The sequence below is a fragment of the Callospermophilus lateralis genome, chromosome 14 (assembly GCF_048772815.1).
Source record: "Callospermophilus lateralis isolate mCalLat2 chromosome 14, mCalLat2.hap1, whole genome shotgun sequence".
Lineage (NCBI taxonomy): Eukaryota > Metazoa > Chordata > Mammalia > Rodentia > Sciuridae > Callospermophilus > Callospermophilus lateralis.
In genome coordinates, this window is record NC_135318.1 from 58,027,141 (window position 1) to 58,046,389 (window position 19,249).

The 19,249-nt window shown below is 46.9% G+C and overlaps 1 protein-coding gene across 21 annotated transcripts in view; it reads left to right on the top strand.

Annotated features, from left to right (window-relative positions):
- Dysf (dysferlin) overlaps nt 1–19,249 on the top strand; it is a 205,292-nt gene that overhangs the window by 2,112 nt on the left and 183,931 nt on the right. For 6 of the 21 annotated variants that reach the window (XM_076834049.2, XM_076834054.2, XM_076834052.2 and 3 more), the window contains exon 1: nt 9,595–9,881. The exons of 9 other annotated variants lie outside the window; for them this stretch is intronic. In XM_076834049.2, the coding sequence (XP_076690164.2) occupies nt 9,791–9,881 (91 nt within the window). In that variant the 5' untranslated portion in view covers nt 9,595–9,790. Of the gene's footprint in view, nt 1–9,594; nt 9,882–19,249 lie in introns of those variants that run through there. 6 more of the 21 variants (XM_076834059.2, XM_076834064.2, XM_076834062.2 and 3 more) reach the window with 1 other exon arrangement.

Sequence of the window (19,249 nt, forward strand, 5' to 3'; positions counted from 1 at the left end):
TCCATCCCAGCACATACAGATGTGCTGTCTCAGGCACTCCACTGCTGGCTATGTGATTCGGGTCTTCTGACCTTGTTGGGCCAGGGTAGAGCTGGGAATTGCTGAAGGGTTCTCTAGCCTGGAAAGCAGCATGTACCAGAGAAGCCCTGGGCAGGGGGCTGTCCAGCTGTATTTTTCCCTAACATGCTCTTTGACCTGCTCTCAAACAGTTTTCCACAGCAGCCTCCGGAAACTAGCTTTAGCAAGGTGTTTCCAGTCAGGAGGACAGTGGTGTCAGTATGTGTGTGGGGGTGGGGGTGGGGGGGGGTTCGTACTTCCTCTCTGCATCCTCAGTTCCAGGCAGGCCAGTGGCCCGGTGCAACTGCCTGGCTGATGGCTCCTGGCTCCATGTTGCACAACTTCGGGGGACACTATTCACACTGTAAACTCCTGGCTGAGGAGAGGGAGGATCTTCTTGTCGGGGAGAAAGACCGCTGTGCATTAAGCAGCTGCCCTGGCTTGCAGCACCCCTGCCCATTCAGTAATCCAAGTGCAAGGCTAAATGGGAAGGACCTCTCCACAGCTGTGCAGTGCCCAACATACACTCTCATCCACAGCCGTCTCCGTCTCAGGGGCTTTGTCTCTAGTGTCCACTTGGCCTGAGCCACATCCTCCCATTCAATACACCAGCCTCCTATCTCTCCCTGTGTCTCTCACCCTAGATCGAACTCTAGTATGAGAGAGGAAAGGAGAAATAATGAGGGAAGCACTTCCTAACCCCAGAAGTGCTTTACCCACAGAAAGTATTGCTGGCGTGGCTTCTCTCTGGTCATTATTTCAGCCCCCAGGGCCTGTCTGAGGAGCAGTCTCCCCTTCCTCCATCCCCATATTTACACATCCCTCCCCTGCCCCACCTCTGAAGACTGCCCTTTGCCCTGTCTGGCTCCTCTGAGTGGGCTTCCCCTCCCTAGAGCCCAGAGCTAGCTGGAGGGAAAGCAGGTATATTGTCCATGATGATCCCCTGGGCCTGCATGAACCCTGATTTGCAGTGACCAGTGTCAACACCGGGCTGTGGGGAATGCAGTCCTTCCCCTCCCCCATCCCTGGCCACATTCCACCTCCTGCATTAGCCAAGCTCCAAACCCAAGTCCAAATTTGGCCTCCTTGCGCATGCAGGCCTGCTCTCCCTCCTTCTCCAGGCCAGGGCCAGGTTAGTGAATGATTGCACAGAGGCTCTGGTCTGGGACACAAGATGAAAGCAAAACTCCCTTCTGAGAAGTAACCCTCACCAGCTGTTGGGGATTTAGCTTCCCACACTATGTTTTTGTCCTATAAAGCCCCTCCTCCAGCTACATGATTTTAACATCCCATAATGTCACCTCATAGCTCCTCTGTATAAGCATAATTTCACTTCATGCGTATAACAGCTCTGTGAGGCCGAAGGGCAAGGATAGAATCCCCCTTTAAAGGTAAGAATTTGGCCCAGAGAAGTACAGGGGCCTAGCCTAGGTCACACAGTGACCAGAGTACCCCCGGCCTGGCAGTGCCCTTTGTTGTTCTCAACATCCATGGCTCATAGATTAGAAAGTGCTTTGGAATGCATACCACTCACTGCCCACACCCGAAGTGCCCCGACTGAGTCAGCCAGGGAGGGCAGTGCTCTGGGTCCCCAGCATGGGACGGAGTTGAAGCAGGGGGGATGCAGGGCTGGGGGGGCGGTACTGGGAGACAAAACATGAAGGATCCTGATTTTTAAAATAAGTCTTCCTCACAAGGAGAGGGAATGGACTTTCATTATGCACAAGATGCCATGTTCAGAGGCTGGTTTTTGAAAGCTCATAACAATCCTATGGAAGAGACCTGTTGAACTGATCCTGTGCTTATGAAGTGCCAGACACTCTTCTAAATAGAACATTTAACATGAGCTACATCATGGTCCTCTTCAAATTGGTAATAGGCACTTAGATACATTTACATCAACCTCATTTCATCCCCCTAGCAAGCATATATGGTAGCAACTGTCATCACCCCCATTTCACAGATAGGAAAACGGAGACACAAAGAGGTTAAGTAACTTGCTTGAGGTTATATGCTGCTAAGTAGTGGAGTTCGGATTCAAGCCCAAACAGTCTGGCTCCAGGGTCTTCTCTCCTGTCTTCCTTGCTCCCTGCATGTTCCTCTTTCCACATTTATTCATTGTCAGGACATGCTAGCAGGGAGGGCGCTGACACCTGTCACATATATGCTGCTTGGGCACTCTGTAAAAGGCATTGGTGTTTTGCTCAGTCCTCCGAACTCCTACGTGAAGTGTTATCTTCTTGCTTTCACAGAAGCCTACACCGACTCTGAAAGGTGAATCACATGCCTCAGGTCACACTGCAAGGGCAAGGTGAACTGGGCTGGAGGCCCAGGATCATTTCCCTTCTGGGCAGGCTCTTTCCTGGCAGTCGCACAATAGTGGCTATAGCTGAAATCAGGACTGTGTGTGCATTTTACGCTCTCAGTGGACACACAGGTGCCTGTCAATCTCCACTGGTTGCATCGTGATATTCATGTGACACATCCTTAAATGAAAGGGAGGGGAGAGGGAAGGAAGCAGTGGGAAATCCATATTTCTGGAAGATTTTGATATTGCAAATGTGCCCTAAAGGAATCCTATACACACCTTGGCCTTGGGATGAAACAAAGCCCCCCACAATATTAGAAGAAAGTGATCAGAGACAGTGAGCTTCTTCTTCTTCCAACCTTCTTCCATGATCAGGGAGATAAAGCCACTAATAGATGACAGAGAGGACAGGGCTCACAAACTCAGGTGTCTCTAGGATCCTGGTAGGTGGTGCAACGGAGAAGATGAGACCAGAGGAAAAACTAGATGTGCCTATTGAGTAAGTGGGGGCAAGTGTGCACCCCACCCCTCCCCAACTCCGTGTTCACAGGTGCCAGATTATCAGTGTTAGGCAGAAATTTGGGGGTCCACCTGCCAGCTTCTCTAATTTCTCAAGACAAGCTGTAAATTGAAATTTATATGGGAAATCCTCTAAAGCTTATTTAAGGCAGGAGTTTGTTATAAAACATTGTTTAGGTCCAGGATGACACATCTGTAGGCTGGTATCTTGGGGGCACCAACGGCAGTCTCCAAGGTCTTCTCCTTTGGTGTATCAGTTGGCCCTTGTTGGTAACTACACTGACGGGGCTAATGGAGGAACTTTAATCTGATCCCTCCTTACCTCTGTCAGCCCTGGGAATTGAAGTAAACAGGTCCTGTTCCTGCCAGATTATGGCTCCTAAACTGGCCTGTCACTTTCCTAGCAGGGCTGGAGCAGCCTGGGATCTGAGGAGCTGCTCTCGTCCACAGTCTTAAGTGGGATGCAGACCTGGCTGTTGGGTATGGAATCCTAAGTAATGGTGGGATAAACAGGATAGTCCCCTCACTCCTGTAGTAACTAAGATGCACGTCATCCTGGCTGGTAAGATTCTGGTCCATCCGGCTGTCCAGAATCCCAGATCCTCCTGCCTTGTTGCCCTGCAATCCCCAGGGGTCCCCCTGACAACTTAGTCCCGGATGGCTCACCACCATGGTCCACATTCCATCCAGAGGGAAAAGGGGCTGGAGAGACATGTCCTTGCTTTGTAAGGCAGTTATATTCACGTCCCTCCTGCTCATATCCTATTGGTCATCATTCAGTCTCATGGTCCTATCTAGCTGCAAAAGAAGCTGGGAAATTAGTTTTTCTATTTGAGTGGCCCTATCCAGGTAAAACATTCTGGAAAATGTCTATAGAAGGGGAGGACAGATATCGAGGGGCAAGTTGAGAACTCAAACACACTGTTTGTTACAGCTTCATTACTGATACAAGTCTCTTGGGAAGAAGTCCCATTAAGTTTGTAGGCGCCAGTTTGAAGTCTGCAAGGGAAAACTCTCTGTTTAGAGAGAATTCCTGGGCATTGAATAGGAAGGGCCAAACTGAGAAGTTGGAGATTGGGATGGGAAAGAGGCCTTTGGAAATACCCAGGGCTCAGGTCCCTAGGTGCCACTCTTCTGGTTTGCAGAAGTGTGTGGAGCCCCCGTTCCTTGGACATAAGCCAAGTGTTTGTTGAAATCCCTTGGAATGTTCCTCTGGAAATATTAGATATATCCCCTGCCGATGTTCTGCGTGAGGGGCCTGGGGTGTAGATGTGGATGGGATAGGATGGGGAGACAGGAATCAATGTGATAATTAAAAAAGAAAATTTCACAATATCTAAAATTTCCTCTAGAGGGTGGTACTGTTCTCTGAGAACCACTGGCTTAGCCAGATCATGGAGTGGAACCATTCCCAGAGCCACATGCAATGTCCATCACATCCACTCCAGGCCAGCCTTGACCTACACAACAGGGATACCTGGGCCATCAAGCCTCCGTCTCCGCCCTCATTCACCACTCCACGGTCTAGCTAGACATTCAACAATTACACAAGTAGGCACTCTGTACAATTGTGATGGGTGCTAAGAAGGAAAAGCACTAGCAGGTAGTTATTTGCCAGAGGACCCAGCCTATATCAGGAGGCCAGGGACTGCTTCTCTGGGGACGCAATATTTGAAGTGAGGCCCAAGGGATACAGATGGGGGTGGCCCTGCAGAGAGAGCAGCACAGGCAGCTGCAAACAGAGGGGACAGCCCACCTCAGAGGTAGAAGGGACTCGGCATGTCCTAGAAACTGAGAATTCCCAGGAGCTAGTGTTCAGGGTCAGGGGCTGAATGGCCTTACCGTCTGGGCAGAGGGAAGGAATCTGGGATTTCTAAGAGCATAGGAGGGCTTTGAGGAGTTTTAGGTAAGGCAGTGATCTGATCCTATTTGTTTTACGATTAACTGACTAAAGTGTGTGTGCGTGTGTGTGTGTGTGTGTATTGCAGAGTGACTGTGGCCAGTTAGGGGTCACCTGCAGTAACCTGGGCAGAAGAGGAGAGTGGTAGACCTGATGGGGGCGTCTGAAGGCTGTGGGCACCCAAGTGGTACCAAAGTCATGGGAATCAGGAAGGATGACTTGGGTTGCGCATGACTGAAATTCTTGACTCAGATAGACTTGAATGATAAATTGTCTTTTGATCAATGCACCTAATTGACTCACCAGAGACAGATGAGCTTTGGGTATAGATGATCCACAGCATCTCCCTGGACCTAAGCGGACTCCACTTTTCTCTCTGGTCTTTGGTCGCTGCTTCATCCTAGAGGCTGGTTGGCAAGTGGGTCTCTGTGCTTCGTTATTCTCATGAAGCAGGAGAGGGAGTTGGGCTTCTCCATTCGTAGCAAAGAAGCTTCTCCTTTCAGGGTAACAAAAATTGGGTGCATGTCCACTGTTTAACCAATAGCCATTGTCAGGAGATGCACTCAGTTAGGGCAAGATCCACCCTGGAGCTGGAAATGGGCATATGTACAGCCAGGATCTGCTAGGAGGGAGGAAGGGGCTGGATGTTGGGAAGGAACCAAGTGTTCACTACATCTTGAGGGTGAGTGAGAGGGGTAGAGTCAGGAGGAGGAGGGTAGGGTCCAAACAGCTAGAGAAGATTCTGGAGAGGGGACAGCTCTAGACAGTCCCTCCATCACCATGCTTCATCCCATGGCGAGTTGCTGTATCCTTTGGGCTTCCTGCTTCTTGAGAGCACTTCCCATTGTGCCTTTAGATCTGGTTGTTGCTATCTATCCCCTGATGGTGAGCATCCTGAGGGCAGGGATATATTGGCATGGCTCAGCACTGTTCCAGCAAGTCAAGGGTGAGTGATGATTCTCTCAGTTAACCATTTGGGAAATATTTATGGAGAACCCACTTTGTGCTGGTTCCGGAGCTGAGGAGGCAGCCTTGAACAAAAGAGATGAAAATCTCTTTTTTGGGGAGCATACTGGGGATTGAACTCCAGAGCACTTGACCACTGAGTCACATCCCCAGCCCTATTTTGCATTTTATTTAGAGACAGGTTCTCACTGAGTTACTTAGTGCCTCGATTTTGCTGAGGCTGGCTTTGAACTTGTGATCCTCCTGTCTGAGCCTCCCGAGCCGCTGGCTGGGATTACAGGTGTGCGCCACTGCATCCAGCAATCTCTGACTTCTTTGAAGAAATATTCTAATAGGAAAGATGAAAAAGAAATAAGATATATATATATATATACCTAGTGACTGGTGTTTTAAAATAATGAAAGGGAGAGGAAAGGAGAGGGTTGTAGTCTTAGACTGAGTGGCCACAGAAGGTTTCCTGACAGTGGCTACCTGAGGAAGGGATGGGATGAGCATCACAGTCAGAAGAACAGCTGGCAGAGATCCTGGGGGGCGCTCTCCTGTCCCTGAGGAGTAGCTAGAAGGCTAATTGCTTGAAGAAGGCAAGACTAAAGGCCAGTGAAGTCAGGCGGAGGTTTGAAGGTCATCAGAGGTCATCAGGTCTGGGTTTTATTCTGAGGGAGCCATTGAATGTCTTTGAGTGAAGGAGTGACACCAGGTGGCGCTGAGTGGATAAAGAAAAGCCTGTGGTGGGGACCTAGGGCAGGAGCAGGAAATTCATAGGGAATCTACTGCTATGACTCAGACACTGGCTTCAACCAGGGTAGTCACAATGGAGAATGTAGATGGTGGGATTTTGGACATAGAATTTTTACTTTTTTTTCCCCTTTCTGGTACTGGGGTTTGAACTCAGGGGTGCTTTACCACTGAACTACACCCCAGCCCTTTTTATTTTTTATTCTCAGACAGAGTCTCACAAGACTACTGAGGCTGGCCTGGAACGCGCAATCCTCCTGCCTCAGCCTCCTGAGTTGCTGGGTTCGTGCTAATAAGTACGGCTTTATTCTTTCTTTTAATTTTTTTTCTTTTCCTTTCTTCTGTCCACCCACCTTTGGACATATTTTGCAGAAGTAAAGTTAATAGAATTTGTAGTTTTGGTGGCTAGGTGGTTCTTTCTAGAGAGAGTAAAAGAGAAAGAGTGGAGACAAAGTGTGGATATCTTCCAAAGGATGTTGCAAAAAGAGAACAATGTGGGGAGAGATTCAAGACGGCAGATTAGAGGAAGGCTGCATTTCCAGTTGTTCTGTGACTTGGGATTCAAACAGTGAGAGTCCTGCTTCTCAGCAAGGTATGATGAAATCCATTTGTTATGGTTTTCATCAAAGCAAGAGATTATCCCAACATGTTATGTCATCCCTTGGAAAGAAAGTATGGAATTCAGAAATGTGAATCTGAAGCAAGCAGAAGCATGTGGAATCTGTACTGGATCAGAAGAAGATTCTGTTTTGGGATCACAGTGAAAGGCTTTGCCATGGGGAAGGTCATGAAGTTGTCTTGAAGAAAGGCCCACCAGAAATAAAAATTGCTGATATGCCTTTGCATTCGCCCCTCTGTGAATACCAAAGCACTGTGATTTCCCATACCTTCAGGAGGTGACTGGTATGATGAAAGAAGAATAAAGTGATAAAAATGGGCTGGGGTTACATTTCAGTGGCAGGACACATGCCTGGAATGAATAAGGCTCTGGGTTAGAGCCCAGCACCACTAAAAAGATAAACAAAGTGATAAAGGATTTGAGAGAGGGGGTGGGGGGGGGGAATGTGGCTGGGGGTGTAGCTAAGTGGTAGAGGAGGGTGTAGCTCAGTGTGCTTGAGGCCCTGAGTTCAACACACACACACACACACACACACACACACAGAGAGAGAGAGAGAGAGAGAGAGAGAGAGAGAGAAATGAGTGGTAGCTGAAGGAGTGGTGAGGTAAACAGGGTGTTTTATTAAAAGCAGTAACATAGTGTCTGTTGATGGAATGATCCAGTAGACAGAGAAAACTTGGTGTTTAGGGGGTGGGTAGGATTGCCAGAGCCTTGTCACTGACAGTGAGTGGGGATGAGCTCTATTGGTCCTCATTGGTCTTAAGTTCATTTATGAGAATGTAAGAGAGCTGGGAGCAGTGGCCAAGGCCTTTAACCCCAGGGACTCAGGAGGCTGAGGCGGGAGAATCTCGAGTTCAAAGCCAGACTCAATAACTTATCAAGACCCTAAGAAACATGCCAAGATCCTCTATCAAAATAAAATATATATAAAAAAAAGGTCTAGGGGGGGCTGGGGCTTTAGCTCAGTGGCAGAGTTCCTGCCTCGCACACAGGAGGCACTGGATTTGATCCTCAGTACCACATAAAAATAATAAAATAAAGGTATGCTGTCTATCTACAACTACAAAAAAAAAAAAAAAAGGTCTTGGGATTTGGCTCAGTAGTTAAGACCCCTGGATTCAATCCCCAGTTTAAAAAAAAGAAAGAAACTGAAGGATTTGGAGATAGATGCTGATGCGGGTCAGAAGAAACCTGAGAGCCTGAGGACATTCTCTGTGAGTAAATAAGCAAACTGAAGGTGGGGATGTATGATTGGCTGTTGTAGGTTTGAGGAGAGAAAAAAATTGCTATAAAACAGCTGTCTATGAGAGGGAGTCTGATGGACTTAGGGAAATGGAGTGTGATCGCCTGCAGCAACATGGGTCTACTTGAGTTTGGGATCATGACTATCAAGTGACACCACTCAAGTCTGCTTCATTATTCTCCAACACATTTAGCTGTTAGGGTGCGGGTGTGGAGAAGGCAGGGTTGGATTCCCCAGGGTTATAGCTCGGCCCTATGAAAATGCTGTATCCCTCAAAATAAGCGGGGAGGGGAGGGAATTGCGATTTTGCTCAGCCCAATGATGCTAATAACTAGTCATCAAATTTAGGTTGAGTAAGGAGGTGAGTACTTGGGAAGTGGGAGAAAACAGACTGCCCTGACCTGCGTAGGTGCTGAAGTGTGGGATATACAGAGGTGAGAAGCCGGGGGCCCTGTGGTCAAGAAGTTTATAAGTTGGAAAGGAACAAGACATCAGGTGAAAGTGTGCTAACGAGGGTCACCCCTCAGGGTTCACGTCATAAGCAACTTTCCCTCCGGTGGGGTGGAGGGCGTAGATTGTTGGGGGTGGGCAACTCCAGCAATCGCGTTGCGAAGTGAACACTGACCTCCGACTCGGGGAGACCAGCGACTCTAGATTGTCACGGAGAAAACTCCGAGGCGTGTTCGCAGGGGCTGGAGCTTCGGGGTCTTCTTCCAGCGCGGGTTTCCAGCCATCAGATCAGTCGCCGGGGCAGCCCGCTGGAGGGGAGAGGGTCGGTTGGCGAGCGCGGGGGAAGAGGCAGGTGGGAGCTGCAAGCTGCGCCCGGGCCGAGGCTCCAGGCTACGCGCTCCGGGGCGGCCGGTGCTCGCCGCTGCGCAGACGCCTCCTTCAGCGCTCTATCCAACTTGCTGTTCCCGTGGACTCACTCGAGTCCCGGCTGCAGATTCCGCACCCTCCCGCCCACACTCAGTCCAGGTTCCCACCCACTCTCCAAGCGGCCCAGCGGCCCTCGAGGTCTGGGTAGGTGGAACCCTGGGCGCTGGAGGGCTGGCGGAACCGTGCTGCTGCGCCGAATTGCGCTCTGTGGCCGAGCGGTGCGCCTCCAGCCAGCTGCGCTCCTGTTCCCGCCGTGGGCGGGGACCCTCGCGGTGAGATACCAGGGCGCCTGCAGGCGCCCGTCCGACCCCTGCCCCGCTCCGCCCACCGCCCGTAGGGCGGATCTGGGCAAGGGCCGGAGGGGAGGATCCGCCCAGCGGGTGTCCGGTGTCCTCCCGAGGCTTTTCACCAGGGGTTGGCCACTTTTCCACCGAGACAAGCGAAGGCGACAGCTCCTTTTCGGCGCGTTTTCCCCGGGAGCAGATCGTTTGCTTGGTGGGTGCCTGGATCCTGCGTTCCCGCTCCCGCTCGGTCCGTGCGCCTCTGCGCGCCCGGGGCTGCTGAGCCATGCTGTGCTGCTTGCTGGTGAGGGCCAGCAACCTACCCAATGTGAAGAAGGATGGGCGCAGCGACCCTGTCGCCAGCCTGACTTTCCGAGGTGAGAGCCCGGTGGCTGCCGCTTCCACCCTTGGGCACCACTACACCCTGAACCCACTGCTGAGTCTAGGGCCCCGGCACAGGTGCTAACCCTAATCCAGGACAAACTTTGTTCCTCTGTCATCCAGGTCAGAAATCCCAGCCTGAAATTGACTAGGATGAAACGGCACAGTAAATGCCACAAGATTTTGAAATTATGAAAAATCGAAAGTGTCATAAAATGTCAAAGGTTATCACTCTTTTAAGACAATACTCAGAAGGAATAAAGTCGAAGTTCTTAAGGGTCTGAGTTGGAAGATGGGTGCAGAAAGAAGATAGGACTCAGCCACTTAACTGGGCACAGTGTGCTTTGAAAGTTACGCATTTCATTCATTCATTCGTTTACTCGGGTATCTTTATTGAATGCTGGCCATATTCAGCCAGCCATCTATCAACCAGGAGGAAGAGAAACAGAATAGGATGGATATGGCCTTTTGAGGAGTGTTTAGGATGTTTTCCCAGATTCAAGGAGCTAATCCCCTATAGGCTTTGACCAGAGAGGGTCTCTGGGACAGAGAAGGAATCACTCCCTTCCTTTCTTTCCAGCTCCTTTACCCCCACTTCAGGCAGACACTCCCTCGGGAGGGTGTCTCAGGAGGGGAAAAGGAAGAGGAAGGATCTGTCAAATTTGAGAGAAGGAACAATAGCTGTGAGTCAGGACCCCTGCTCTGCAGAGAAAGATAAATAAGGAGAGAGGGCTTCCTCTTAGCACCGAGTCATATTTTGTGGCTTTGTGGAATTGAAAATATGTGTATTACAAAAATAGTCAAATGGAGAGAGGACAGGGTCAGGGCTTTCCATGAGGGTTGAAATCAGTGGGAGCACCCAGGGGCTCTATAGTTCTGACCAATTTTCTCCTTTGTACCCCTAAGTAGCCTCCAAATAATAATGATAGATGAAAGACACCATTTAGCAAAGTGAGTTCTAGGTGTAGTTTTTATTCTTTGTTTTGGGACATTTTACATTTTCCGTTTGGAAAAGTGTGATTGGAAGCATTCTAGACATTGTAGCCATTTTCATCCATCAGTGACATTTGCATTAAAACCCATTGGATCTGTTTTCATAGCTCTTTCCCTGTTTCTGCAGCAGTCCTGGGGTGGCAACTGTCACGCCCATTCTGCAGATGAGAAAAAGGAAAGCCAGGGAAGTCAAGTGATGTGTTCATGTCACTGGTCACCCCAGGCAACTACCAACTCTTGAGTGGGTACTGCTCTTGAGTCAGGCAGGTAACCAAATCTGTTGAGGCCTCCTTTGGCTGTTGCCCCTGTCCATGGAACCCTGAGCAGGTACAACTTCGGTCTTCCCCAAATCTGTATTCCCTGCTTTTTAAAAAGCCTTATTATTTACATTTGCAAGCCCCTAGGAAAGCTGGAATATAATAGAACATTACATTTCCAACTGTTCAGTCTGTCTTTCATACTCAGCTGCGTTGCCACCTTCTCCACGGAGGTCTCCAGGGTGGCCCTGGCTGCCTAGTCTTGTCTCTGGATGCAGCATCGCCTCATCAGCTCAGCTAGCACACTCACCCCAGCCACCCGTGCTCAGTACTCAGTTCCTCCCCAGGACACCAGGCCACCTTGTTTATTCATTGGCATGTCCTAGTGCTGAGCACTCGTGGGCCATCAGCAGTGACTGTGCCTCCTCTGGTTCAGCCTCCAGCCATCCTCCAGATGTGCTTATGCTTGAGAATCACCTGGAGGGTGTTTGAAAAACCAGCTCCTGGGGCCCCATCCATACAGGTGCTCATGCAGCAGGTCAGGAAGGTGAGTTAAAAATCAGCATTTGATATGTATGTGGTGCAGGACATGGTGGAACCACACCTTGAGAAAAATTTGAATCAGAGATAACCTGACAGGTGAAGTCCATACGCCACCCCCCCCCCAGCCCCCACAGGTAGTCATGATGGAGTTCGGGGCTGAGTTGATACCTAGGGAGGGAAGTCATTAGAATCAGACCCAGAACTCACAGAGCTCAGGTGAGGTATAGTATTCCACAACACTATGGGGGAGAGCTTTATAAAATTTGTTGCCAGCCCCCTCCCCCTCTCCAGGAGTTAAGTCACTCTGGGTGGGACTCAGGTGTAGGTGTTTCTGATGAATATGAGTGTTTTGTTTGTACAGTCAGCTTAGAAGCACTGAGCCCAACCTCCTTGTGGCACAGAGGGGACAGTGACCTGCTTGCATAGAAGCCAGCCTATCCTGTGTGCTTTGTTCCAACATGTAGCCTGAAATGTATGGGCCCGGGCTGGCCTGGCTTTGCTTGCAGTTGTTCTCTGGGCATTCCAGCCTCAGATGTAATTTCAGGACCTGCCTCCCAAAATAGATGATGAGCTCCATCTCAGAGGCTGGACTCTGAGAGCACTCTTTGGCTTCCTTGTCTAAGGAACTTAGGGTAGAGGCTATTAATGAATTACAGCCGTATCTTTGTTTTTGTATTAATTAATTAATTAGTTAACTAAAAATGCCGTGGGTAACTAGCTGTGGTGGGTATTTGTGTGAGCAGCTTTGTTTCCCATAGCATTTGGTCATCTGTACCTCTCTTCTGCCTTGACATTTTCCATTCTGTAATGTGACTATTTATATCCTTCTAACTCATACATTTGGTTCATTGAAAAATTATTTATTGAGCACCTACTACATGCTTGGTAGTGTTCTGTGAGCTGGGGATGCATCCAAGGACAGAGTCAGATCCCTGGTGCTTTGGAGCCAGATCTGCAGTGCTCCTCACTTGGTGAACTTCTGCTCTGTGTCCCCTACCTTGAGGCCAGGAGCCTAGGAGTCGCTGTCTATTTCCCTTCTCACTCATCCCTCAGGGCCTCTCCTGTCTTTCCAGCCTCTCTTTATCCTTCCCTATGACCCTTCCCTTCACTCTGTCTCCTGAGCAGGAGCCTGCGGGTTCCTATAGAACCCTCTGTACTTAAAGAATACTCCTCTTCACCTGTCAGGGCAGGTAGGCTGTTGGGGCACTGGCTGGCCTCTCAGAACCTGACTTTTAAAACAAGTGCATAACTTAATATATTGAAAATAGCTTTTTGTTTTTTTTTAAAATAAACATAATAGGTATTCACTATAAGAAACGGCAAATTCCAGCTGGGCGCAATGGTGCATGCCCGTAATCCCAGTGGCTAGGAGGCTGGGGCAGGATTGCATGTTCAAGACCAGTCTCAGCAAAAGTGAGGGACTAAGCAACTCAGTGAGACCCTGTCTCTAAATGAAATGCAAAATAGTGCTGGGCATGTGTTTCAGTGGTCGAGTGCCCCTGGGTTCAATCCCCAGTACCCCCTCCCCTCCCTGCTAAAAAAAAAGAAAGAAAAAAAGAAATGACAAATTCCAGAAAGACATGAGGCAAAATTAAAATAGACCCCAAATCCTGCCAATCGCATTAATTTGTAGAAAGTTTGGCATGTTTCATTCAAGACTTTTTTCTTTTAAAAAATCTTTAGTTATGAAATTTAACACAGAATCAAGTACAAAAAATATAAATGTATAATTTTATATGGTGGTTCTCAGCTGGGAGCAATTCTGTTCTTCAATGAGAGGTGACATTTGGAAACATCTGGAGACATTTCCGGTGGATGCCACTGGAGAAGGGGGGGTGTCACTAACATCTAAAGGGTAGAGGCCAAGAATGCTGCTGAAAGGTTGCACAGAACAACTCTGCAACACTCACAGCAAAGGTTTTTTGTTTTATTTTTTTTCTCTTTTTTATTGCCTTTAAAAAAATAAATGACAGTGGAATGCTTTACAATTCTTATTACACATATATAGCACAAATTTTCATGTCTCTGATTGTAAAAAAAGTATGTTGACACCAATTCGTGTCTTCATACTTGTACTTTGGATAATGATGTCTATCATATTCTGCCATCCTTGCTAACCCCCTGCCCACTCCCTTTCCCCCCAATCCCTTTCCCCCCAATCCCTTTGCCCTATCTAGAATTTGTCTATTCCTCCCATGCTCTCCCTCCCTACCCCATTATGAGTCAGCCTCCTTATATTAGAGAAAACATTCGACATTTGTTTTTGGGGGGATTGGCTAACTTCACTTAGCATTGTTTTCTCCAACACCATCCATTTACCTGCAAATGCCATGATTTTATTCTCTTTTATTGCTGAGTAATATTCCATTGTGTATATATGCCACATTTTTTTTTATCCATTCTTCCACTGAATGAGGGCTTCTTTTCTTTTTTATTAACACATACTAACTGTCCAAATTAATGCGTTTCACTGTGGCATTTCTCTAGATACACTGAAGGGTATCTAGGTTGGCTCCATAGTTTAGCTATTGTGAATTGTGCTGCTATAAATATTGACGTGGCTGTGTTGCTGTAGTATGCACAGCATTTGGCCCCAAATATTCACAGTACCAATGTGGAGAAACCTTGCTTTCGTGAATGCACTTTGAATGGAATATGCAGGTAATAATATTCTTGAGGTCGGCCCCACCCTCCACCACTATTTCCTTAGACCCCTGCCTTCCTCTCCAGAGGCAATCCCATCCCAGAATTTCCCCCCTCAAATGTTCACATATTTGCATTTTTACTCAAAAAAGAGAATATTATATCAGTATAAGTTCTTCTACATAACCTTTCAAAATGTCTGAAGAATGTTTTATTATATGGGCAAATCATTATTCAATGCCCTATTGATGAATATTCAGGTTACATCACATTTTAAGTATTTTATCCAATTCTTAACTTATACTGCCACTGCGAGGAGTGTCCTGGTGACTAAATCTTTGTCTGCATATTAATTATTTTCCTTGGGTAAAGCAGCAGAAATGGAATACTGTGTCCAAGGTAATAGATGGGCTCCAGGGTTTGCTGCATTTCCCAAATTGCTCTTTTGGAAGTCTGTACCAACTCTACCCTCTGCCAGTCAAGCATGAGGGCTTCTTTTCTTTTTTATTAACACATACTAACTGTCCAAATTAATGCGTTTCACTGTGGCATTTCTCTACATGCATATATTGTGCACTGATCATGTCTAACTTCCTTTCTGTCCCCTCTCCCCCTTCCCTGCTGGTCCCCTTCCCAGTCTCTAATAGTTCCTCCTCTAGTTTCAGGTCATTTTTTGTTTTATTTTTTATTTTTGGTTTCCACATTTAGGGAAAAAAAACATGCAATACTTCTCTTTCTGTGTCTGGTTTATTTCTCTCTCTCTCTCTCTCTCTCTCTCTCTCTCTCTCTCTCTCTCTCTTTCTTCCCTCTCTCTCTCTTAGTTGTAGATGGACACAGTATCTTTATTTATTTATTTATTTTTGTGTGGTGCTGAGGATGCAACCCAGTGCTTCACACGTGCAAGGCAAACTCTCTACCACTGTACTGCAACCCCAGCTTCTGCCTTATTCCTCTTAACATGATGTCCTCCCATTTTCCTGAAAATGGTAGGATTTCATTCTTTTTAAGAGATGAATATTATTCCGTGTGTATACCTACTATATTTTCTTTATTCACTCATCTGTTGATGGGTACCTAGGCTGTGAATACTGCTGCAATAAACGTGGGTATGCAGGTATGTTTTGTATGCTGACTTCATTTCCTTTGGATATTTATCCAGGAGGGAGCTAGGTGGAGTGTACAATAGTTCTATTTTTAGTTTAGTTTTTTTTTTGTGTGTGTGTGGGGGGGTCTGGTACCAGAGATTGAACTCAGGGCCACTCAACCACTGAGCCACATCCCCAGCCCTATTTTGTATTTTATTTAGAGACAGGATCTCACTGAGTTGCTTAGCCCCTCACCCTTGCTGAGGCTGGCTTTGGACTCACGATCCTCCTGCCTCAGCCTTCTGAGCTGCTGGGATTACAGGTGTGTGCTACAGCGCCTGGCTTAACTTTCAGTTTTTTTGAGAAGCCTCTAAGCTATTCTGCAGAGACTTGCACAAATGTACACTCCCACGAACATTGGATAAGGGTCCTTTTTTTTTCTTCACATCCTCCATGGGGGCTTATTTTCTTTCTTTCTTTTTTTTTTTTTTTATTGTTGTTGTGGTGCTGGGAATTGAACCCAGGGCTTTGTGCACGTGAGGCAAGCACTCTACCAGCTGAGCTATATCCCCAGCCTGGGGCTTATTTTCTTTCCTTTTTATTAGTATATATTAATTTTACAGAATATAGGGTATCATTGTGGCATTTTCACACATGCAGAAAACACAATTTGGTTGGTTTTAGTCCCCAGTGAATATTTATGGGAGGAATGAGGGACTTTTCCTCAAGGCAGCCCACAGGGTCTAAAGGTCCTCTGCAACCTCTGAGGAGTGTAAGCCCTGTCACTGGATGAGGACGAAAGCCGCCATCCTTCTCACTGTCTCTGGGAGTCTAAAAACTCCCATCCTCCCTCCTGCTTTCTGCCTCTTTCTAGGTAGAAATATGAGCAGCTCCCATGGGCTCCCTCAGTCAGAACCTCAAAGTCATCCTGTCCCTATTCCCCACCTTGACATTGGCTGGGAGATCCCAGGACACCTCCCCTGGACTTTTAAAAATGTTGTGGTAAAATGCACATCACATAAAATTTCCCATCTTAGTCACTTTTTAGGATACAGTTCAGTGATGTTAACTATATTCACAGGCCCGTGGGGGTAGCTCAGTGGTGGGGCATGTGCTTACTATGCACCAGGTCCAGGACACTAGGTCCTGTCTTTTTTTTTTTTCAATTCCTAAGCTTTTCTGAACTGACCCGTATGGTTTATTTTCCCTCTGCTTTCTCTGGATGTTTTTCTAAAGCCAAAATCAAACAAATTCACAAACAAATAAAAAATCCCCGTAGAACAAAAGACAAAAAAATTCATATCGTTGTTCAACCATCAGCACCATCTATCTCCAGAATTCTTCCTCTTTTCCAACTGCAACTCTGAACCCATTAAACACTAATCCTCATGCCCCCTTCCCCCAGCCCTGGCAGCCACCACTCTACTTTGTCCCTATAATTGTGACTACTCCAGGTACCTCATTTAAGTGAAATTTTGCCTTTTTGTGGCTGGTTGAGTCATTCTGTCTGGAAGAATACCCCCGCACTTCAGCCTGATCTTCACAGATGATGCTGAAACCCAGTTTTGCCAAGCAGGTTGGGAGAGGGTGTAGCTCCCTCGCTCTCCCCCAGAGTGAACTGTGAGCACCTGAGTCTGTTAAATGCCACACATAAAACCATGTCTCAAGGGGTTGGGGTTGTGGCTCAGAGGAAAAGCGCTCACCTAGCATGCGTGAGGCACTGGGTTCGATCCTCAGCACCACATAAAAACTAAATTAAGGGTATTGTGTCCACTCAACTAACGATTCAATGTTTAGGGGAAAAAATCCACATCTCAAGGTTAAAAGTAATTCTTAGGGACAAGACAGGTCTGATGAGGATGGAACTATTTTTCTCCTCCTCCTCCTTCTTTTGAAATTAGAACACTTTTTTATAAACAATTCCAGAATGTAAACTGATTTTGTAACAAGATTCTTTGAAACTTTTAAACCTATATGTAACCTAAGCTTATTATTATTTTCATTTTCTACTTTGCAACCCAGCAAATACATGACAAGTTAGATAAAACAAAAAGAGAAAAAAAATCTAAATTGCTTTATAGAAAAAAAAATCAATGAGCATAAAAATACCTGGCTCAAAACTAAAACAAAATCCAACCAAGAAATAGATTATGTAAAGTCCACTAATCCTCTAACTTAAAATAAATGGAAAACAATTCCACCATCATAGCAACTTGATGAATAAAAGTAGAACTACTGTCCTGGAGGGAAATTACATTTTATGTAAGAAAAATGTAATAGTGCTTTTAGAAAATGAGGAAAAAATATTATTTCCACGTTGGGGGGCAAGCATGCTACACACTTCATGTTGACTTGACCTAGAACTTACAGAATCTGTTCACATATGAAAAGTGAGACGAATATGAACATTGTAAAACACAGCTTCTCAATTATTTTTTTTTTCTATTTAACCTCAAGAGAACCAACTATAGAGCTTCAAAACCCCAGGACAGGCTGGTGCCAAAGCATCCTCCTCTGTCCTTTCTTTTCCCCAGTCCTTCTGTTTTCTATGCTTTTGGAGAGGCCACATGTGTCGTCCCCCACCCCCCTTCAATTCCCAAGCCTTTCTGTACTGACCTGTAGGGTTTATTTTCCCTCTGCTTTCTCTGGATGTTTTTCTAAAGCCATTTTCTCAAGACTTTTCCTCTGATGCCTAGGCTGTCCCTCCTCCGGTCTTCTCTGCCATCCTCTGGGTGCCTTTTCCTCTTCTGACGTGTCTGCGTGTGGCTGGCTTGATGGACACTGGGACTGATTCATAGGAGAGGAGCCTGTGAACCAGGTTCTGTGCTCCATGAACCACAGCTATGTTCTGCTAAGGTTCATGGGCACTGGTTTCTCTGAGAAAGAGGTCCCTGCTGAGTTGGCAGTAGCTCAGAGTCTAGTCTCAGTCTACTGTCATGGACTGGTAACCACAGAGGTTAAAGGGTTTTCCGCTTTTTGTAGGTTGGTCTGGAAGGTTCCAGACTGGGGAGTCTTTGATCAAAGTTTCTATACCTGGATCTGGTTACCAACCTCTTCTCTTTACTACTGGTTTCCAAATAGTTCTCTCTCATCTTTCTGAAAGAAGTCTTTGACTCTATGCCTCTGGCTTTCATTATACTATAATCTCCAAGTTCATCTTTTTCTCTACTGAGGACTTAGCCCAAGGGTGCTTTACACCTGAGCTACAACATTCCCAGCCATTTGGAGACAAAGTCTTGCTAAGATGCTGGCCTCTGCCTTGTAATCCTCCTGTTTCAGCCTCCCCAGTTGTTAGGATCACAGGTGTGCACCACCTTGCCTGCCTACCCCCAATCCTTTTTACTTTTAATTTTGAGACAGAGTCTCACTAAGTTGCTGAGGCTGGCTTTGAACTTGTGATACTCCTGCCTCAGCCTCCTGATTCCCTGGCATTACAGGGGTGTACCACCATGCTTCCTGGCTTCAAATTCCTGTAGAAAATAGTCTTACTACTTCTGTGAAAGCTTCATTAGGTGGACAAAAGGGAATTCTCCATATTAGGCTGAGAACTTGGCGAGAAATCTGATGGATGGTATTTATTCTTTAATTGTTTCAGTTTTTTGGCACAAACTTTCCTCAAACACTGAGACTGTGCATCAACCAGGAAGCTCAAAACGATGACGCAGCTGGGCACGGTGGAGCACGCCTATAATCCCAGGGGCTCAGGAGACTGAGGTAGGAGGATCTTGAGTTCAAAGCCAGCCTCAGCAAAATTGAAGCACTAAGCAACTTAGTGACATCCTGTCTCTACATAAAACATAAAAAGGGCTGGGGATGTGGCTCAGTGATCCAGTGCCCCTGGTT